Source organism: Ailuropoda melanoleuca, chromosome 2 (assembly GCF_002007445.2).
Source record: "Ailuropoda melanoleuca isolate Jingjing chromosome 2, ASM200744v2, whole genome shotgun sequence".
Classification (NCBI taxonomy): domain Eukaryota; kingdom Metazoa; phylum Chordata; class Mammalia; order Carnivora; family Ursidae; genus Ailuropoda; species Ailuropoda melanoleuca.
Genome location: NC_048219.1, coordinates 25,780,796 through 25,803,844, shown reverse-complemented (window position 1 = coordinate 25,803,844; position 23,049 = coordinate 25,780,796). Strand labels below are relative to the sequence as shown.

Sequence of the window (23,049 nt, the reverse complement as noted above, 5' to 3'; positions counted from 1 at the left end):
TACCAACTTGCATTCCCACCAACAATGTAGGAGGGATCCCCTTTCTCCACATCCTCTCCAACAATTGTTGTTTCTTGCCTTGTCAATTTTTGCCATTCTAACTGGCGTAAGGTGGTATCTCAGTGTGGTTTTGATTTGAATTTCCCAGAGCTTTTATTCTAAATTACATATGGTGCATAACTCATGCTTAGGACCACTCATGTTCTTGTTTTTGGCACTGGGACACTTATCAGAGCCCTGGTACATAGGCAGTGACTTGAATGAGGTATAGCAGTCAGCCAGGGAACAATGGAAAAATGCTTCAAAGACCTGAAGCTTGTGTTCATATAATTGTTCGTGAACCTTTCCCTGTCTTCCCTCCTCTACCATTGCCAATCTACCCATAGAAAAATGATGCTGTTAATGAGTGATGATTCACCCCTGGTCCTCACCAGTCAATCCTTAGAAGAAACGCAGAGAAATTCAACTGTTTGGACTGAAGTTATGCATCTAGTTATTAGAAAGAAGAGAATTGATATTATTAGGGTGATGGTGATGATGATTATTAGGATAACATTTATCAAATGCCCACTGCAGTCTCAGGTGATATATATTCATCATTTTATTTCATCCTCTCCATAATCTAGCTTATGGGAGGTATTTCTCCCATTTTAGAGATATCATTGATCAGTAATGAGAGAGGTCAAGGAGCTTACCCAAGGACATAGAAATTTGAGTGGCAGGGGCGCCTGGGTGGCACAGCGGTTAAGCGTCTTCCTTCGGCTCAGGGCGTGATCCCGGCGGTACGGGATCGAGCCCCACATCAGGCTCCTCTGCTGTGAGCCTGCTTCTTCCTCTCCCACTCCCCCTGCTTGTGTTCCCCCTCTCGCTGGCTGTCTCTATCTCTGTTGAATAAATAAATAAAATCTTAAAAAAAAAAAAAAGAAATTTAAGTGGCAAACCTCGAATTCAAACCAACTCTGTGTTTTAAGCCTATGACCTTTTCCTTGTACTATTCTGCCATCAGGATGGAATGAGGACTACAATCCAAGTTGTTTGGTTGGAAAATGAATGTCTTGGCTGCAGTACATTATGAAGCCAATCCTATCAGGCAGCACTTCTTTTGAATGCCAGTTTTACACATCTTTTCAAGCAGTGCTTTCATCATTTATACTTCAGGTGCAGAAAAATAAAAACACTCCTCTCTCTTTTTCCCCTTTGTTGTTATTTAGTTCTTGGCTCTGTTGCTATCAAGACAACAGCTCATCTAACTTCCCTGTCATTTTGATTGTTGGAGGTTTTTAGGCAACATTCACATAACAAAATTAACCATTTTATTTTTTTTTTACTTTTTTAAAAGTTTTATTTATTCAAGTAATCTCTACACTCAACATGGGGCTCAAACTCACGACCCTGAGATCAAGAGTCACATGCTCTACTGACTGAGCCAGCCAGGTGCCCCAAAATCAACCATTTTAAAGTGTACAATTCAGTGGCGTTTTGTACATTCACAGTGTTGTGCAGCCTCCATCTAGGTCTGAAACATTTTCATTACTCCAAAAGCTCCTGGCAGCCACCATTCTGCTTTCTGTCTCTATGGATTTGCCTATTCTAGATATTTCATACAAATGGAATCACAGAGTATCTGATTTTTTTTTTATCTGGCTTCTTTCACTTAGATTCTTCCACACTGTAGCATATGTCAGTACTTAAGTTTTTTTATGGCTGAATCATATTTCGTTGTATGGATATGCCACACTTTGTTTATCCATTCATCTGCCGATGGACATTTGGTTTGTTATCTTTCCCTTCCTCTCATCGCTCCCCTTTTTAAATAATAGCCATCCTAGTGGATGTGAGGTAGTATCTCATTATGGTTTTGATTTGAATTTCGCTAATGACTAATGATGCTGAGCATCTTTTCATGTGCTTCTGGCCATTTGTATATATTCTTTGGAGAAATGTCTAATTCTGATACTTTAAAAATAGGAGATACTGTTTAAAAATCTTATTTTGTAACAAGATTATCAGAGTATTCTGTGGCCTAAGAAATTTTCAAAAATAGGATTTTAAATATCTGAACTCCAGTTCTATTCCAATTAAATCATAAGATGAAAGTTAAAATAAATAAATTAAAAAAGCCTTCATCTCCCAAACATTGAGAAAGAAATTGAGGCACATTTTTACATCTTTCTGGTGCCTAATGAATTAGTCCCCTTAGAATAATATAATTACTAAATTCTCTGCTTTCTTGGTTCTCATACTAACCAGGTACTTAGAAAATAAAATGATCAGTTTGGTTTTAGTGGCAGGTTATGAAAACTTGGCTTTAAATTATTATATATTTGAATTATTTTACTTTTTGAGATCACTGAATCTACAAAATTGCCAGGGACTGGCTTATCTGTTTTGGTGACTCGAAGGAATCAGTTAATTATCCTCCCAGTTCAATTCAGTCTACATTTGTTGAATAACTGCTCTGTGCCAGCCAGGTACTGTGCCCAGTCATCAGCATGAAGAGTCCCCTGAAAAGAAACGTCATTCATACAGATTATGTTACAGAGGGTAGTCCTGGAATGATCTAGCACCCTACACAAGAGGACCGTTTTCCTCAGTAGAGCTATATTTCTTACTCCTATCCTTGCCTATTATCATTTCTCTCAAGGCTTCTAACCATCTTTCATTTATTTTTTTTAAGATTTTATTTATTTGACAGAGAAAGAGAGACAGCAAGAGAGGAAATACAAGCTGGGGGAGTGGGAGAGGGAGAAGCAGGCTTCCGCCCAACAGGGAGCCCAATGCGGGGCTCGATCCCAGGACCCTGGGATCATGACCTGAGCTAAAGGCGGATGCCTAATGACTGAGCCACCCAGGCGCCCCTCTAATTATCTTTTAAATCTCAGAACCCACGACAGAGGTAATAATAACTAATGGAAACAAAAGGAAAGTACACCAAGAGCATTTAGCTTGCAAAGACTATTGACACTTCTGAGATCCATGATAGTTTCTAGAGCAGGTACCTTAGCTCTCTTTCCCTTTCTTTCTTCTTAAATATGTGATCGCCTCCTTTCTTTCTTCCTTCCCTCAATATACATGAGGGTGAAAGCAAATAATAATACACAAACTAATTAGAAAAGTGCCTGGCATACAGTAAGCATTCACTAAACATTAACTACTATTATTATCCACCAAGTGCCAACTTGGTGATGTTAATGTATGTTGGAAAAATTCAGAGATTAATAAAACAGTATCCTTGCCCTCTAAATTCTCAGTCTAATGGGAGAGACAAATATCTAAATGTATAACTGTAATACTATTGAATACTATGTGAATAGAAAACAGAAATGAAGCCGTTCTAGCCAGAGGTGGGGGTGGAGGGAGTACCTGTGTCTGCCTGGACACTTAAGGTGGGCCTGAAAGACAAGTGTGATTTCGTGCAAAGGAGAAGAGTATTCCAGGCCAAGGATAAAGGATGTATAAAGGCAGGGAGGCATGCAAAAGCCTGGTCTATTCAGAGTTCTGTATGGCTAGAACATAGGATATGTGGAGGAGAAGTAGACAATGAAGCCGATAAAGTATGTGAGGGCAGCTCTGCTAAGAATTTGGGCTTTATCCTGAAGGCATGGGGAAATCATTGGAAGTTAGAAAAGAAGAGTGTTGTAATGTGATTTTGATTTTAGAAAGGTAATTATTTTACTGACACTATACTTTCAACAATAGAAATTTGATAACAGCAGTATATGACTACAGAATCTCCATTAAAATAACAACAAAAATCCTTTGTCTCTTTTACATGAAGTTAAAAACATTCTTTAATGTAAGGACTAGTGTAACATCATTCTCTTTCCCACAGTACCTGGCCCAGTGTATATTTATAGTAGATGTTCAACAGAGTCATTGTCTGAAACTAAGCCAAGATAGCAAGTGGTTCACAACAAAAAAAATTCTATACCTAAGCCTCTAAGACAGGTGATTTGTTCAAATGTGTCTAGAGTTAGAAAGTATTCCTCCACTTTTTTTGGAAACCTAAGTATACAGTTCTCTTGCATTCTTATATTTAGTCAAATTATTTTTATCAATAATTTGAAATAAGTGGCTGTAAGACTTTTGACTTTAAATCTTTAATGTCAGCTAGGTTATGGCTTCTGATTTTTTGTACTGAACAATTTAGTTACTCTTTCCATCTGACCTTTCCTTTTCCTGAAGCTTTCCCTAAATTTCCATCAACTGTAAACCTCATTAGAGTTTTATTCCCTACTTACTAGAAGTTTAAAAAGCTGAAATCAACATTTGCGATGATTTAAACGGGTCAGCAAACTTTTTCTGTAATAAATATTTTTTAGCTTTAGGGGCCATAGACTCTCTGTCACAACTACTCAACTGTGCTATTGTAGCACAAAAGGAATCATACATAATACATCATGACTATGCTTCAGTAGAGCTTGTATTTTCAGGACCAGGCCATGGGCCAGTTTTGGCCCTAAGACTGTATTTGTTCACCTATGATTAAAAATAAGCGTTCTCTTCCTGTCTTATCTATCTCCTTTCAGGAAGGAATCCTAACTAGAGAAGTAGCAACCAAATGTAATAGATTTTATTAGGGACCATTACATCATTTCCATTACACACACACACACACACACACACACACACACCCACCCCAAAAAAGTCTCCAGAGCATTTAGCTGGACTTTCCATGTAATGGGGCTACTATATGGGAGAGGAGATACATTTTTCTCTCTGTTACCTTACTCAGTGTATGCTTTCAATGGACATGTTCCTATATGAGCAATCTACATGACCACTTGGGAACCTATTGTGGGTCTTGTCTCTCAAACTTCTGCCTGGCTGCTAATGGATTAAGTCCTCATCCTAGTAGTATTTAAGCATTCTTCTCTACCTGTGTATATGAACTTCTCCCATTTATGGCTTTCCTGCAAGCAAAAAAAATCCCAACTACTTGTCACTTAAACAATATTAGATATGTTACTTTTAAGCAAAAAGATTCTTGCTTTCTTTAAGATGCCCTGCTCAGAAAACTGGTATGTTTTCTTAAACAGTGTTTTTCAGAATTAAATATGCATAGGAATCACCTGGAGATCTTATTAAAATTTATGTTCTGCTTTCATCAATCTGGGATGGGGCCCAAAATTCTTCATTTCTGACAGGCTTCCAGGTTTTTTTAAGTGCTGCTTGTCATCGAATCACATTTTGATTGGCAAGGTTTTAACTACTACTTCTGTTACTACAGCCCAGTCATTCAAGGTCTTATCATTGGATTAGCAGACTCGAGAATCAGAACTGGTGTTTTTCAGGTGAGGTGGCCTTCAAAGCTCTACTCCTTGGCTATGGGGACTTAACCAAGTGATATGTTTATTCAGCTTAGTAGTTTCTAACTAGAGGTTACCATTCGAAATGGTCCTTACCCATTCAGTATTATCTCATACTAGGAAATTCAAAAACATTATCTCTTTGAGTATTGCTCCCTTTTCTATATTGCCATCTTCTAGAATTCCTAGCAGATGCGTATTAGACACTCTGATTATATCCTCTGTGTCTCACATTATTGTATTGCTCACATTACTTCCACTTCATTAATTCTCTCTTCACCCATGTCTAAGCTGCTGTTTAATCCATCCATTAATTTTTTAGTGTTATTAATCATTTATTTTCTAAAGCTATATTGGAATATAATTGATACATAATAAACTGAACCTGTAAAAAGTATATAGCCTGAAAGTTCCTGACATATTTATACTCAGGAAACTTACTACAATCAAAATAGTGAACCTATTCATATCCATCACTCTCAAAAGTTTCCTCATATACCTTTGCAGTCACTTCCTCCTGCATCTACCTGCCAACCTTTGAAGTCCCATGCAACCACTGATCTTTCTGTTACTATAGATTTGTTTGCATCTTCTCAAATTTTATAAAAAACTGTATCATTCAGTATATACTCTTTGGTGTATTATTTGAGATTCATCCATGTTGTCGCATGTATCAATAATTCATTCCATTTAATTGGTAATAATCCACTATATGGATATACAGAAATTTTACTATTTTTTTTAGTTCTAACAATTTTTTAATATAAATAGAATTTACATAACATAGTTAATTACTATAATGTGTGTCATTCAGTGTATTCACAGTGTTGTGCAATGACCATCCAGCAATATTAACAATGCTACCTTTCAGAATAATTTAACAATTGCATTTTAAAATCTTGCATAAATGCCTTTTTTAAGACAAGTTCTTAAACAGCAAAATAGCTTAAATACACTATATTTTTCTTTGATTATCTCATGTCTTTCACACACACATACACACACATGCACACAGAATGCTTGAATATTCACCCATACTAAATAGCAATATTCCAACAGACCTAAATGCTTCATTCATTGCTAGCTATCCTGGATCCTAAAATAGGCTGCTAACATATAGGACAAGTCTTCCCCCCCAGTAGCCACTGAGTAATATGATGGCTATTTGTGCTTACAAGGTAACTGCCTCCCACTCTCTGAAATCCTATGAAGAGGAATCATTACATTATGACAGAGGTTCCAGTTCCTGTCTGCTCTGAACAAGCAATGGTTCTTTCAGTAGTGTTTGTATTTTTTCACATTTTTGTATCCGTTCACCCGTTGACAGACATTTGGATTATTTCCTAGTTTGGGACTATTATAAGTAAAGCTTTATTACAAATAAAGCTGCTATGAATAGCTATATACAAGTTTTTATATATGCTCTCATTTGTCTTGGGTAACCAAGAATGACTAGATTATATAGTAAATATATGCTTAATTTTTTAAGACACTGCTGAAGTGTTTTCCAAAGTGATTGCACCATTTTACACTCACATCATGAGTGCATGAGCAAGAGTTCCAGTGCTCTACGTCCTTGCTAATCCTAGGAATGGTTAATCTTTTTAAATTTAAGACATTCTAATAGGTATATAGTAGTGCCTCATTGTAGTTTTAATTTGCATTTTCCTAGTGATTAATGAAATCAAGCTGCTTTTCATGTGCTTCCTTGCTGTCCATATGTCTTTATTTTTGCCCACTTTTTAAATTGGATTATTTGTTATTTTTGCATTTGAGTTCTTTATATGTTCTAGATGCAAGTTCTTTTTTATTTGATAAGTAATTTGCAAAGATTTTTCTACCAGTTTGTGGCTTAATTTTCATTTTCATTTTCAACTTTCTTTAGGAGAGCAGTTTTTAATTTTGTTGAAGTCCAGTTTAGATTTTTTTTTAATCTATCCTGCTTTTGGGTCATATCTAAGAAATATTTGCCTAATTCAAGGTCACTATTTTTCCTATATTTCTCCCAAAAGTATTATAACTTAAGATTCTATACTAAGGTCTATGATCCATTTGAGTTAAATTTTATTAATAGTATGAAGTATGGATTCAAGTTCTTTTTGAGGTAGTGGGGATGGAGGGAGACATGAATATCCAGTAGTTCTGCCACTATTTGTTGCAAAGACCATCCTTTCCGTTGAACTGCCTTTGCATCTTTGTCAAGAATCAGTTGATCAAATATGCATAGGTCTCTGTCTGGACTCCATTCTATTCCAGTGGTTATTTTTGTCTATCTTAATACGACTACCACACAGAATTACTTTAGCTTTATAATAAGTCTTGAAATCAAGTAGTGTAAGACCTCTAACTCTCTTCCTCTTCTCATAGTTGTTTTGGCTTATTCTAGGTCCTGTGCATTGCCATAGGAATTTTATAATCGGTTAATCAATTTCTTCCAAAAAAAAAAAAAATACTGCCAGTATTTCTATTAGAATTGCATTTGTTTAGGACTAATTTCTCTCAGCAGTATTTTGTAATTTTCAGTGTACACCTTTTTGTCAGATTTATCCCTAAGTACTTCACATATTTTATGCTGTTATAAGTGGTATTTTTAAAATTGTATATTCTAATTTTTGCTAGTGTATAGAAATGCAGTTGCTTGTTGTATATCAATTTATATCTTGCAACCTTACCAAAATCACTTAAATTATCCATATCTCTAATCATTTTATTTGTGATAAAGAGAGTTGTACATCTTCCTTTTAATTCTAGATGTCTTTTATTTCCTTTTCGTGCCTTAGACTTGAAAATCAATCGATGTGATTCACCGTATAATTATCTCAATGGATGTAGAAAAAGCATTAGGCAAAAAGCTAATCCATTCCTGATAGAAACTTTCAGTAAAACAGAAATAGAGTAGAACCTGATAAAGAACATCTATTAAAAAAAAAACCAAAACCCTACAAGCTAATACTTTATTTATTGGTGAAAGACTGAATGTTTTTTTGCTAAAATCAGGAAAAAGGCAGGGATGTCTGTTCATATCACTTCTATTCACCATTAAATTAGAGATCTAGCCAGTCTAATAAGCAGTAACTCTCCATTCTGCTCCCTTCAATTCCTGTTAATCTCTGATTTACTTTGTTTCTATGAGTCTACCTACTCTAAGTAACTCATGTAAGTGTAAATATACAATATTTGTCTTTTTCTGTCTAAATTCTTTTACTTAGTGTAGTGTCTTTAAGGTTTATGCATGTTGTAGTACATACCAGAACTTCCTCTTACAGCTGAATAAAATTCCATTGGATCTATATACCACATTTTTGTATCCATTCATCTGTTTATAGACACTTAGGTGGCTAGTGTGAATAGTGCTGCTATAAACATAAACTTATTGGCCATTTATATATCTTCTTTTGAGAAATGTCTTTTCAAGTCCTTTGCCCATTTTTTAATTGGATTGTTCATTTTTGTGGTTGTTGTTAACTTGCAGGAGTTCTGGATATTAAACTCTTATCAGATAGATGATTCACAAATATTTTCTTTCACTCTGAATTGCCTTTTCACTCTCTTGGCAGTGTCTTTCTATGCACCAGAGTTTTTAATTTTGATGATGCCTAACTTATTTCTTTTTATAGCATACGCTTTCATTGTCGTACTAAAGAAATCATTGCCTAATCCAAGGTCATGAAGATTTTCACTTGTATTCTCTGTTTATTGTTTTAACTCTTAATTTTAGGTCTTTGATCCATTTTGAGTTGATTTTTTTATATGGTGTAAATTGAGGACCCAACTTCATTCTTTCTTAGCTTTCCAAGTACCATTCATTGAAAAGACTGTCCTTTCTCCTTTGAATGGTCTTGACATGTTGTCAAAAATAAATTTATCATGTATGTGAGTTTATTTCTGGGCTCTCTATTCTATTCCATTTTTCTAAATATCTGTCCTTCTGCCAGTACTATAATGGTTATTATTTTTTTGAAGTATAATTAACTTGTATTGTTATATTAGTTTTAGGTGTACAGTATAATGATTCAATAATTCCATACGTTACTCAGTGTTCATCATAGTAAGTATATTCTTAATCCCCTTGATCGATTTCACCCATCTTACCTACCTACCTCCCCATTAGCAAACGGTTTGTTCTCTGTACTTAAGTCTGGTTTTTTTGGTCTCTTGCTTGTTTGTTTGTTTTGGTTTTTTTTATATGTGTGAAATCCTATGGTATTTTTCTTTTCTCTAACTTATTTCACTTAGCAGTATACCATCTAGGTCCATCCGTATTGTTACAGAAGGCAAGATTTCATTCTTTTGCATGACTGAGTAATATTCCATTGTATATAAGAATGGATAAATTACTACAGTTTTTATTACTGTAGCTTTATAGTAAGTTTGGCAATCAGGAAATATGAGTCCTCCAACTTTGTTCTTTTTCAAGATTATTTTGGCTATTTGGGGTCCTTTGAGTTTCCATATGAATTTTAGAACGGGTTCTTCTGTTTCTTTAAAAAATGCCATTGGTATACTCAGTTGTTTCTTTAAGAGATTTAAATAATCAGAAAAAAATATCTCTGAATTTATCCGCAAAGCTCCCATTTTTATTCTCCTTTTTGTAGTTCCAGATTCTCATGTGGTTGGTATTATTTTCTTTCTACCTGAAGGACTTCCTTTAACTTTTACACATGCTGGTGATTAATTCTTTACCCTTTGTATATCTGAAAAAGTCTTTTTATTTCATCTTCAATTGAAAGGTATTTTTACTGAGTATAGAATTCTTAGTTGATACATTGTTTCTTTCAGTGCTTAAAGATGTTGCTCCACTCTCTTATCACTTGTACTGTTTCTGAGAAGTATGCTTTCATTCTTAATTTATTCCCCTGTACATATTATGTCTTTTCTCTGGTTTCAAGATTTTTCTTTTTAACTTCATGCAGTTTGGTTATGATGTATCTGGATGTAGCTTTCTTCATGTTTCTTTCACCTGGTGTTCATTTAGATTATTAGATCTGTGGCTTTTTAGTTTTTATCAAATTCAGAACACTTTTGGCCATCGTTTCTTAAAATAAGCTTTCTCTCCCTCTTCGCCTGCACCCTATTCCCAGACTCCAATTACACTTATGCTATACTGCCAAAAGTTTCCCCATAGATCTCTTTTCTGTTCCCTCCCTGGCTTAGGTCCAAAATAAAATCTTCTGGTTTCAATTGGGCTTCTGGGTTACCAAAATGGATAATCTACCTTGTCAGATTCCATGTTACCTCCTCATTTACAGCTCTAATTTTTCGGTTTCCCCTTTATTTCTGGTACCCAGGTATTTCTCTTTCTTTGCTTCTTTCTTTCTCACATCCTGAGTAATACTTTTTAAACATCTTTGTTATATTTTGTCTATCTCTAAGTATTTATATTGAGAGAATTTCCAGTTATCTTGGCCCATACCTCTTCAGGGATACATATCAGGACCATTTCCCTACTTACCAGGTTTTACTTATCAGGACAAAGATTAAGGTGTGCATTCTGACCTGGGCATTCAAGAAGAATAGGTAAATACCATACATGTATATATGTATTTACATATTTGTGTATATATTTGGTAATTATTTGAAACAAGCCTAACCACTATAGTCTGCTTCAATTTGATAATTCAGAATTTTGCATTAGTCTTTTGGGTATTAACTGATGATTACTAATTTTAAACACTACCGAGGAGTAACAAGTTACATCTAAATTCCATTTCTGGTTAAGCTACTCATTTAGGAACCATTGGATAGCTCAAATGTTTTCCTTATTATTAATGGGTTGTAGGAAAATCTGACTCAATGGTTACTGTCTCAGGTAGAGAACTATACCAAGCCACCTACTGTGTCACAGTGGGAAAAAAACGTAGGCTTTGGGGTGAGAAAGACCAGGTTGGAATTCTAGTTTTTGCACTTCTTAACAAGTCATTATAATACTCAGGATAAGAAATATGTATAGATAAACATTACTAGTTTGAAAACTTAGAGGCTCCAGAACTTCAGGTGTATACCTGTTGAGCACTGGTAATTCCATTCATTCATCTAACAGAAACGTATTTAATGCTTGCCATATGTAGGATGACACCCTAGTTGCCATAGGGAATAGAAAGACATATCAAATGGAGTCTTTTCCCTTGCGGAGCTTACAGCTCAGGTAGGGAACATGAGACAAATATATAAATGAGTGTAGCACAAAGCAGTATGAGAGCAGTGACAAGTATGCTATAAATGAAAGGCTCCAGTGGAGGCTATCACTTTGTTCTGAGCAATCCAGCTTCACATTTTGGTGTGATAAAGAGTATTTTGATGCCAAATAGCCCAAGCCATGGCCCAAGCAGCACCCGAGACCTACTCCTGAACCTGATTATCCAGCTGTTCTACCTCCACACAGCATACATGTATTTCTAGTTACTTTATCTAATCTGTCCACTCAGATTTAGCAAAGGGAAACTCCACAAGGACTATATTTGTAAGACGCAGGAGAAGTTCCAAGAGGCACATCTATAGAATATGAGAACAAGTTTGTACATGAAATGTTAACCACAACACCTGGAATTTTCTTTTAAAAAACCTAATTGTATAGAATAATATGGGGGAGATGCCCAAGCAGTGTTCTTTAAATCCCCAGATTGGAGATGACAGTGAACAGGACCGTTAGAGAAACACATATAAAATCTACAAGACAGAAAAGAAGAAATGATAGCCATTCACAAGCACCTACCAAACACATAAGAAGCTCTGACCATAATAAGTTTAGAAATATTCATCCTGAGCCACATGCCTGAGCTAGCCCTGCTGTTTGCAATAGTCAGGGAGAGCTGTGAGCAAAGGAAAGAGCATTGGATTGCAGCCGGGAGGGGAGAGGAAGCTGTCCGAAGACCCGGATTCAAGTCTAAGCTCTGCCACTTAATGGGTAGTCTTGTATAAATTCTTTATCCTCATATGATTGCAGTTTCTTCATCTGTGTAGTAGCTCCTTTGTACATGTTGGTCTTTTATTTTTCTAAAAGTGTATGAAAAGCTGGTAGGATTTTTAATGACAGAGAAGACAGAGCAGGAACTATTCTGGGTAGAAAGAGAGTGACATTATTTAAGGAACAAAAGGAAAATAATGCAAAACTTGGAACACTGAACTCTTCACAATAAGTTAGTAGGCTCCATAAAATAATGATGAAGGTGATCCAAGCATGACTATCTGCGTCATCCCTTAGTAAACTATGGCCAGTCTCTGTATCCTCAGTGCTAGTGTGATGCCTAATATGAGAGGGGAAAGAAGGGGAAGGAAGGAAGGAAGCAAGTTAACTGGTTGAGGAAGTCCTCTCACAACAGGTGCCACATTTTGTAGCAGAGATCCCTGTATTTAATGGCCTTGCATATCTGCAACAGTCTGTTTTAAAACAGAGCTGTTTACTTAGAATGCTTTTATTATCAACTATATTTGTGTTCAAAGGGCTTCCAGCTGTGGTAGCTTTTAGAAAGTCCCTTTGTTGTGTGTACATAGTGTCATAACATGTCATTTCTACCCAGCCAGTCGATTTCATTGACTCAGATGGGCCTGATTTGTGGATGAGCTGTCTTCTTCCTCCTTAATTTTTACTGCAGACAATAAATATTTTATGCCTGGAAAGACAATTTATTTATTCAACAAATACTTATTAAACACCTCCCCAAAACTAGGCAATGTGTGAAACACTTGGAATATAGAGGTGTAGAAAATAGACAAAGTCCCTGCCTTTATGAGCTTACAGTATCATGGCTAAGTAAATTATTATGTGATAATTAATTAATTGCAATTGTGATAAATGTTTTAAAGGGAAGGTACAGAATGTTACAAGAGAAACCTAAACTAATTTGGAAGGGGTGGGGTCAAAAAAATAATACAAAATTAAAATTTTAGATATCTTAAGTATTTCTCCATTTGAAATATAGAAAGATAAGATTACTCCCATAGGTTATACTGATTGTATTAGGGATTTCTGAATTTGGAAATATAGACTTGTCCACAGAGGCATAAAATCCTTAGAAATCCAATCGTTTAATTTAATTAATGACTGAAAAGGGAGACGTTATTTATCCAAGAGCATATAGCTTGCTACTAGCAGGGATTGGACTTAAACACAGATCTACTAATCCCCCCATTACCTCTCCTCAGTGACTTAAAAAATAAAGACATCATATATCAAATATAGATCAATGAACTATTGGCCAAATGGCCAAATGAACTATTAAGTGGCCACTGTGTACAAACTTGGATGTTGAGTGGGAGAAGGAATTCAGAATAATGAATTAATAAGCAAATGCTAATATAAATAGAAATGCACAAAATAGTATCAGGCTGATTGTATCTGGTCATAGTAAAACTTAATGTATATACCAAAGAGGGAAATACCCAGCTGGAATTAGTGAAAATATATTTAAAGGTATATGCTTCTGTTTCTCTAAAATATAAATACTAATGGCTTAGTACAAGTCTCCAAGTAGAAGTTTTTAAAACCCATTTTTATTCATATGTAATATTATATAACATGTAAATTATCCTTGAATGCTTTCCAGCCTGAGTGGTCTCTCAGGTGGTTAAATATTGTTCCTGATATTGTATTCTACCATATAATTCACGTAGCATACTCTTTCATCATAGATACTACAGCAATTAGCTTTAGACCAACAGCTTACAATTCTTCCAGGTTTTTTTATTTAAAATATTGGGAATCATGGGGCGCCTGGGTGGCGCAGTCGTTAAGTGTCTGCCTTCGGCTCAGGGCGTGATCCCAGAGTTCTGGGATCGAGCCCATCAGGCTCCTCCGCTGGAAGCCTGCTTCTCCCTCTCCCACTCCCCCTGCTTGTGTTCCCTCTCTCGATGGCTGTCTCTCTCTCTGTCAAATAAATAAATAAAATCTTTAAAAAATAATAAAAAGATTGGGAATCAATGAAATTTTACTGTTTATATCAGAGATATTGGAATTAGATGAAAAATTGAAATTAAAAGAGATTGAGACTTCAGGGAGAAGGCCAGTCTTGAATAGGTATCAGTGAGAGCACTTACGTGTATACTGAATTAGGGAGCCAAAAACTTAGAAAGTATTAAGTTAAACCATATGGAATTTCCATTTTTAGAGGTCATAAACAGTCAAATATTGGCAACTTTATATGATTCGCTCAGCTATTACACAAAATGGCCCAAAAGAACCTGTGTTCTAATGTCAACAGGTGTGGGTATTTATTAAATTTAAGTACATATATATTGGCTATACTTCAGAATTTAACAAATGAGAAATTCTGGTAGTTGAATGAACTTTTAATTTCATATGAAGTAACGATTTAAATGTAGGTATGGCACAATCACTTCAGAAGCTAAAAATGTTTTAAAAGATCTTCAACTTGGATAACTGCTAAGTCATCCACACTTCATGAGTGCGAGCGTTGTGGGGAGTACTTAGTTCAATAACCAAGCTTTAGCCGTTAAGCGTCTGCCTTCGGCTCAGGTCATGATCCCTGGGTCCTGCGATTGAGCCCCACATCAGGCTCCCTGCTTGGCGAAAGCCTGCTTCTCCCTCTCACACGCCCCTTGTTTGTGTTTCCTCTCTCGCTGTCTTTCTCTGTCAAATAAATAAATAAAATCTTTAAAAAAATAAATAAATATCCAAGCTTTAGTGGTGTGATGTGGACTGTGGTTAACCAGGGTATCTTGCTTTCAGCCTCTTCTTATGCAGACCAGAGGCTTACTTTCTAGTCCTTTGTTCTCTCCCCGTCCTTAGCCCCAGTAGTGACAGTCTCCCAAGTTTAGCTCAAAAAAGAACAGGAGAAAAGGGGATGGGAACTAATCATTGTGAAAATGAACTGTTGGGTGCTTTGCAAGACAGTTTATATCTTATTGCATTTAATTCTCACAACCACCCTATGAAACAAATACTATTCCTATTTTACAGTCGAAGAAACTGAGATCCAGAGAGGTTAAATAACTTTCCCAAGTTCACACAGTTTATAAGTGGTAGAGCTAGGCTCCAGAAATTTTTATTTCACTATCTACTGTGCTACTTTTCTTGTTTGTTAGCTAATTTCTAACCTATATACTTCAGAAGTGTCTTATTTCATTCTAATAAATTCACACAGGAGTAAGACAAGGGAATTATCATTATTTTCTTCTATTAAAAAAGTAATATAATAAAACACATTTGAATCTTTTCCTTTCTTTTAAGGATGAACGTGAAGCCAGAGAAAATGTGAAGAGAGAGCAAGATGAGGCCTATCGCCTTTCACTTGAGGCTGACAGAGCAAAGGTAGGTTTGGTCAAAGGACTTCTAAGATAAACAACTCAATGCTAAATAGTCTTTTATTATTTAAGTGCTAGTCCTTTTATCACTTTGATCCCTAAGAATGTTGGGTTTGCAATGGAGAAAGCTAGATTCAATTAACAGAATATAATTCTACCCTTGGTTCTTAAAGCATGGTTCATTTGACAACACAAAGTTTTTTAAGAATCATGAAATATGAAAACAAAAATGGGCCTAATATTTATTTTCCTTGTTTTTTTAATCAGTCTATGGTAAAAACCTAGCAATGTTTTAAAAGCTCTTCAGGTGATTTCTACTGTGCAGTCAGGGTTGAGAACATTGAGAACCACTGATTTATTTAATATTTCTTGAGTACCTGCATCTTTACTGGGCATCGAAGGAGGGGGAAATGAATAAGCCAGAGTTTCTGCCCTCAAAAGAAGGCTTACAGTGTGGTGTAGAATAGATTAACTCAAGAACACAGTTAGCTATAATACTTACACAAGGATCCTAAAAGTCATAAGGGAAGCCCTGAGTTCTGTGACAGATTAGTGAACAGAAGTTTCAGTAGAAAGTCTGTTCCAGTTTTTTTGGAGAGCTAGTAAGTGGGAAATCTGTTGGAGAGGGTCTCATGAAAGAGGTTGTATGTGTGTATGTGTGTATGTGTGTGTGTATGTGTGTGTGTATGTGTGTATGAATAGAGAAGAGGGGTAGGAGACAAGAGGTGGTATATGCTATGTGTATGTGTGTATGTGTGTATGTGTGTATGTGTATGTGTGTATGTGTGTATGTGTGTGTGTATGTGTGTATGAATAGAGAAGAGGGGTAGGAGACAAGAGGTGGTATATGCTAGCAGCAAGAAGCCAGAAAGCACAGGTGCAGGCTAGAAGCTGATGTGACTAGAGCTTGATATTTGGGTACAGGAGAAATAGCAGAAAAGACCAGAAAGGAAGACCAGAGAAAGGTCTTCTGATAGATCTTCAATGACACACTACCCAGAGCTACCCAGGTGTTTGTATGGGTACTCAACTTGATCAGAGAGCTATGTTTTGTTGTTGCTTCCATTTCCATTCTTGTTCCAGAGAAAAACATTTCTATTATCACAGTGCTGGGAGTGAGCTCTTTTTTTTTTTCCCTTCTCCTTTTTAAGTAAACCAGTGTTTATTGAGTGCTGGCTCCCTTTCTCTTTTATTGACAGAGGGAGGCTCATGAGAGAGAGATGGCAGAACAGTTTCGTTTGGAGCAGATTCGCAAAGAGCAAGAAGAGGAACGTGAGGTAGGGCGTAATTTCAAGTAACATTATTCAAAAGCTAGGTTTATTTCCACTACAGTTGATACTGAGGCTGTTAATATTTCTTATGACTTCTTTCCACTTTTTCCAGACTCCTTTTACTATGGGAAACCTAACCTTTCCTTAAAAGAATCATTCCTGCTCTGTTGTGTGGAACTCTTAGAAAGCTTGACCTTGTACTAGATTCATAGTTTTCTGTTCTTTTCCTTTTCCCTTTTCTTGAATGACCAGCGCATCCTTCCTGGATATTGTTTCATCCCAAGAATACAAGGACTGTATTTTCTGCCCTTTCCCAGTCTTCATTTCCCCACCAAAAAACACTGTGAGTTACTTCTGTGACATCATGCACTGGGCCCTATATATGGGAAATCCATTTAGCATGGTTATTTTCCCCCCAAGTTCGTGTCATGTTCATAACAATAGAGAGTTTTTCATTCACTCATCTTGCAAATATTTTTGTAAATACTTAGTACATCCCAAAATCTATTAGGGGGTAGGCATACAGATGTGGGTCGTCCCCACCAGGAATTCATAGTCTTGTAAAAATAGAATTACAAAACTATATGTAAAAGTTGTAATAGAGATTTGCCTAAAGTGCAATGGGAACAAAGAGAAGGGGTGTCATATAGCTTCCTTAGATGGTTTCACAAAAACGGATTTTTGGAACTTTTTCTAGACATGGGATTAATAGCAAGATTTACTTATAAAAAGAGAAAGCCATCTAACAAGTGATGGAAAGACCTGAAGGGCCCTAACTTGAGCTGAGGAAAACTCCATTAGTTATCATTTCTGGTCAGAGGATGTCACCTCATACTTATTCAGTAAATGTTTTTGGAACAAGAGCTATGCTAAGTGCTAAGCACTGAAAGAGAAGCAGAAGATAATAAAACAGCTTCTGCCTGCAAGAAGAGATTGCATCTTGTAGGGAAGATCCAACATGTCTACAAGTAACAGCATATCAAGGAAAAACTGTGCCACATAACATAGAAGTAAAAGCAAAATACTTAGAGAGTTCATCGGCAAAGTAAAATCTGTTAATCTTTGAGAAACAGACCACACTGTAAAAGAAGTGATATTTAAGTCAGGTCTTGAAAGATGTAATATTTCACAGTTCGTAAATCAAAGTTATTCCCGTTCATACACATTATTGAGTGCCTATCTCATATGTACAAGACACTGCCTGACAAGCCCTAGTCTCTGTGTACACTGAGGACTCTCAATAATGGAAGGTAGAGAATATTTTATTGAGCATCTTCTTTGTATCAGGTACTTTTCTAGCTGCTTTACATACGCTTACTCATTGACCATTAAAACAAGCTACAAGGTTAGAGACTTTTCTTTATAAGTGAGAAAACTGAAGCTGATTGAGAAGTCACACATAGAAATGGAAAACCAGCTGAAATTCTCACCTAGGTCTTTATGAGTCCGAAGCACATGCTCTTTCACTTACTCCATTCCAGAACGAGGTCATATATCATTCTCTGTGTCTATAGGAATCATGTTTGCAGAGTTTCACAAAAGTTAAGAGACAGATTTGTCACTATGCTTTTAGGCTATTTCAAGAAATATAGTTTAAAAATGTAGGACTTTTGTTCTTTCATGCTCTTTCACAGTGCATATGCTCTCTCTCAGTAGTGTATCTTCAGCCATATACTTGATAAATGTCCAGTGCACACAATTAACTACATGCTCTGGGTCTAGAGCTTGATAGTACATGTACTTTCTTCTGATGATTTACCTTTTTTACCCTGGGCTAAAATTTTTTCTCTTTCCCAATATAGAAAAGCCTGTCCTCTCATAGAAGACCCCATAAACATCCTTTAGCATACCTCAATATATATGTTTTAGCTGTAAACATGTGAGAGGGTGGGGCACGGAAGGAGGGAGAACGAGTAGTATTTTGCAACTAGCTGTTATTATAGTTACCTGTTGATGTGCTGCAAAAAAATCAAGTTCAGGTGGTGCTCCATATTCTACCCACACTCCCCCAGAGAGTCAAAATTAAAGACTTATAAATCCCACCATTAAGAAACTATTTCTCTTCTGTGTATCTTGATTTAATTAAGTCTTATCCAAACTTATTTGACCCTTTTTTTCATGGAGCACCAATTAATATATTTCAGCACACTCATGTACAACAAACAGTTCTTTGGGAAAGCTGGTATTGTGCAACCTCTGAAGAAACTGAGACTCAGGAAGATTATATAGTTTGCCTATGGTCACCAAACTGGTTGGACACATAATCTGGACTAGAAGCCTGGTCACCTGACTTTTCACAGTAATACTGCCTCTCCTTCTAACCAGAAATCCTAACCCATGTAATTATATTGAGAAACAAGAATGGTTTTATTATCTTAATTATCTCTAGTATTTCAAAATCCTTTGGAAAGATGAAGTATTGAGTAGTCAAGCACCATGGTTACAGGGAAATTCCTTAGTGGTTGGTCTCATTTTGCTGTGTGGTAACTATTGTAGTGAAATCAGTAAATTTAGGAAGACGTTTTGATCTGGTCCTTGACCATAAGGAAAAGGGCTTTAAAACTATTCTGAAGGAAAAACAAAGGACAAAAAAACTCCTTGTTTTACTAATTTATATATTTACTTGTTCTTTCCAAAATGAGTTTCAAGTAATTTACATGAAGATGTGCAATTCAAATGGATTAAAAAAGAAAGAAAAGATACAGTAATCAGATAAAGGAAAATAAAACCAAAAGTAAGATTAACATTTTGACAACAGACAATTCAGCACACCCACCAAGTGCATGTGATAGGATTCTGTACATTTGCTCAAGATGGACCACAAAATTTGTTCTGTGCTTCTCTTGGGCTAAAATTATTGTTTGTAAGTTTCACTATCTGTAACATCAGATAAAGGCCAATCTCTCAAAAGGTGAGATTCTTAAGCACTGAAACCTTAGAGCAATGTTTCTTTCTTTTGGTTGGGTTCCCCTTCAAGAGGAAATTGTGCAATATGGTGAATACTATCCCCAAGTATATCCAATAGCTGTAATAGCAAAAGCAAGTCATGTATAACAGCTTCTTATAGCTTTATATAATTCAAAGTCATAAGGCCAAAGAACAATTTAGTAAAAGCATCTCTGCAAAGACCCAAATAATATATTTTTTGGTAGTCCAGGTTAAAGGATGGATTTTATGGTAACTAGAGAAATACATTCTTGAAATTGTTTTTTGCCACCAAATTTTTGGTAAGTAGAGGTTTCCGCTAAGATTTTTGACTCCCAAGTCTTTTAATCAGTCAATATGTGCAAATATTTGTTAATCTTCTATGTACAAATCACTAAATCAGGTGCTGTGGATACTATATTGTATGTAACATAGCCCCTGCCCTCAGGGAGGTCACTGTCTAATACAGGAGGGTAGATGAATACAAAATAACTATATGTTATAAAAACCATTAAAATAGCAAGAGTGTTGAAAATATTTGGGTGAGGATGATTTCTGACGAGGAAGGCAATGAGAAAGATTTCACAGAAGGAAGAGGCTTTAGAAGATTGGTGAGACTTTTATGGTTAAAAATTAAATAGAAGAGCATTTTGGATGGAGTCGTGAATAGACGGATGGTTTTAATGTATGGGAAAGGGTAGGCATGGGCTAGGTAATATGAATAAAGGGAGAAAGGCACAAGGCTTCTTCTGGGAATAGTAAATGGACAAATGTAGAACCCTGTCTGATAATTAGATACAGTTAAAAGGGCCAAGTTTTGGAGACTCATGGGTGGGAGAGAATAGGCACAAAGCTATTCCCTTTTGCTGCTGGTTCCCTCAAAAAGAAAAGAAAAAGGTTACATGTTTGCCTATCTGGAAAAAGTTGTTTTCTTTTATATCTTGGTGCCTCCTCAAATAGAAAATGTTAAATAATTTTAAAAGACCATTAAATGAGAGAACAGAGGAGCATGGAATTAGAAGCCTTGGTACTTCCCTTTAGTTTTCTGATTTGATCTTCACAACTATCCTATAAAACTCACTTGAAACAGTATCATTACCAACTTACAGGTGAAGAAATCAGATCACAGCAGGATTAAAAGGCCTATTTTAAAATTCTTACCTAACATTTGCCTGGTAAAAGCAGAACCAGAGCTCCTACTGGCATACTTTCTACCTATTATCCCAGATGAAGATGAAGGTGGGAGCATGAATAGATTATTATAGTAAAAAACTGCTCCTTATAATTTGTGTTTTTATCTTATGTAAATGACTTCTTGTCACACAAAGATAACACCACTACATGAGCCACAAAGGTAGTCATCCCTACCATCATCATCATCATCACTAGCTATTAAGCAATTAATATGTGCTAAACTCTGTGCTGAGCACTTTACACACATTATCTTATTGAATCTCTACAACAACTTATTGAGGTAGGTGCCAATACATGAATATGCTTTATTATATCTATAGAGACCATATATCCACCATTTCTTAGATAGTTTCTATTTGGAGTATTTGGCTGTTGTCTTCATGAACCGTTAAAACAGACTAGAAATTCTAGTTTCATGGTATCCAATGCCAATCTACATACTGTTCTTCATATCCCAGAAACAGTCCAAAAGTCATATATCTGAATTTTGGTTATGACAATTTGCTTTGATTTACTTTATCCAGCAGTGAGGCTATTTGTTGTAAGCAAGCCATACTCTCTAGATGGATGATTGGTTGCCAGGAAAAGAGAATGGTTGCAGAATTGGCTCAGACCAACTGTTGTCATATAGGATCCATTCTGCTCCTTTGATGATCACATCAGTATCATGACTTTACTGTCTCTACATTTGGATCCCAAATTTATATCTCCAGCTTCTCCCTTTCCCTGAACTCCAGACTTGAAAATCTGATTGCTAGCTTTTCATCTACACTTAAATATCTAGTAGACATCACAAACTTAACATGTCTTAAATTGAACAACTGATCCTACTCTCCTCACCGAAACTTGCTCCTCCTGCAGTCTTCCTTATCCTAATAAATGGAAAATCTTCTAGTTGCTTGAACCAAAACCTTGGAATTATCCTTGACTTCTCTCTTTCATATCCATATTTAATGGGCAAATCCTATTGGTTCTACCTTCAAAATATATGCACAACTCAGATACTACTCGCTAACTCCACCATTACCACGCTCATGGAAGCCACCATTAACTATTACCTGGGTTACTTTAGTAGCCTCCCAGCTTGACTTGATGCCTCCATTTTTGCCTTCCCTATATGTCCTTTAATAAATCCTTTTTAAAAACAATTGGCACATCATGTCACTTCAGAAACCCACAATAGCTTCATATCAAGATAAAAGCTACAATCTTAACAGTGATTCTAATCAACATCTGCAGGATTTTTTAAAAAGAAATGACGGGCATTAAGGAGGGCATGTGATGTGATGAGCACTGGATGTTATATGCAACTAATGAATCATTGAACACTACATCAAAAACTAATGATGCCCTGTATGTTGCTATATGTTGGCTATTGAATTTAAATTAAAAAAAAAGAATTTGACAAAGTGATTATAAAATTGATATGAAACGACAATAGAACTGGAAAAGCCAAAACAATTTTGAAAAAGAACAAAGTTGGAAGACTACTACCAGAGTTCAAGACAATATATCCAAGACAGTATGGGAATTGGGAAAAGGATAGACCCATAGTTCAAGGAGACAGAATAGTCCAAAAATAGACTCACACGTATGATCAATTGATTTTCAACAAAGGTGCAAAGGCAATTCAATGGAAAAAGGATCATCTTTTCAACAAATAATGCTGCAACTATTGAATATTCATATGCAAAAAAAGTAAAAACACAAAACAATTAAAAGAAAACCTCCCCGTCCATTTCTTGCATCACAGGCAAAAACTAACTCAAAATGGGTCATAGACCCAAAACTATTAAAGTCCGAGAAGAAAACATAGAAAACCTTCATGATCTTGAGTTAAGCCAAGATTTCTGAGATCTGACACCAAAAGTATAATCTGTAAAATAACAAGTATCTAAATTAGACTAAATCAAAATTAAGAACTTCTGTTCAAAAGACACTGTTAAGAAATTGAAAAGACAAGCCACAGACGAAGAAAAATCATATATGTACTGTCCAGAATACATAATGAACTGTTAACGTTCAATAATAAAACAAATAATCCAAATTTTTTAATGGGCAAGATATTTAAACGAACGCTTCATCAAAGA

General features: G+C 35.8%; 1 protein-coding gene across 3 annotated transcripts in view; it reads left to right on the top strand.

The window, feature by feature from the left end:
- The window catches only part of FAF1 (Fas associated factor 1), a 474,879-nt gene that overhangs the window by 405,891 nt on the left and 45,939 nt on the right, over positions 1-23,049 (top strand). For all 3 annotated transcript variants that reach the window (XM_011227828.3, XM_034652358.1, XM_034652351.1), the window contains exons 16-17: positions 15,496-15,576; positions 16,769-16,846. In XM_011227828.3, coding sequence (XP_011226130.2) covers positions 15,496-15,576; positions 16,769-16,846 — 159 coding nt within the window. The remainder of the gene's footprint in view (positions 1-15,495; positions 15,577-16,768; positions 16,847-23,049) is intronic.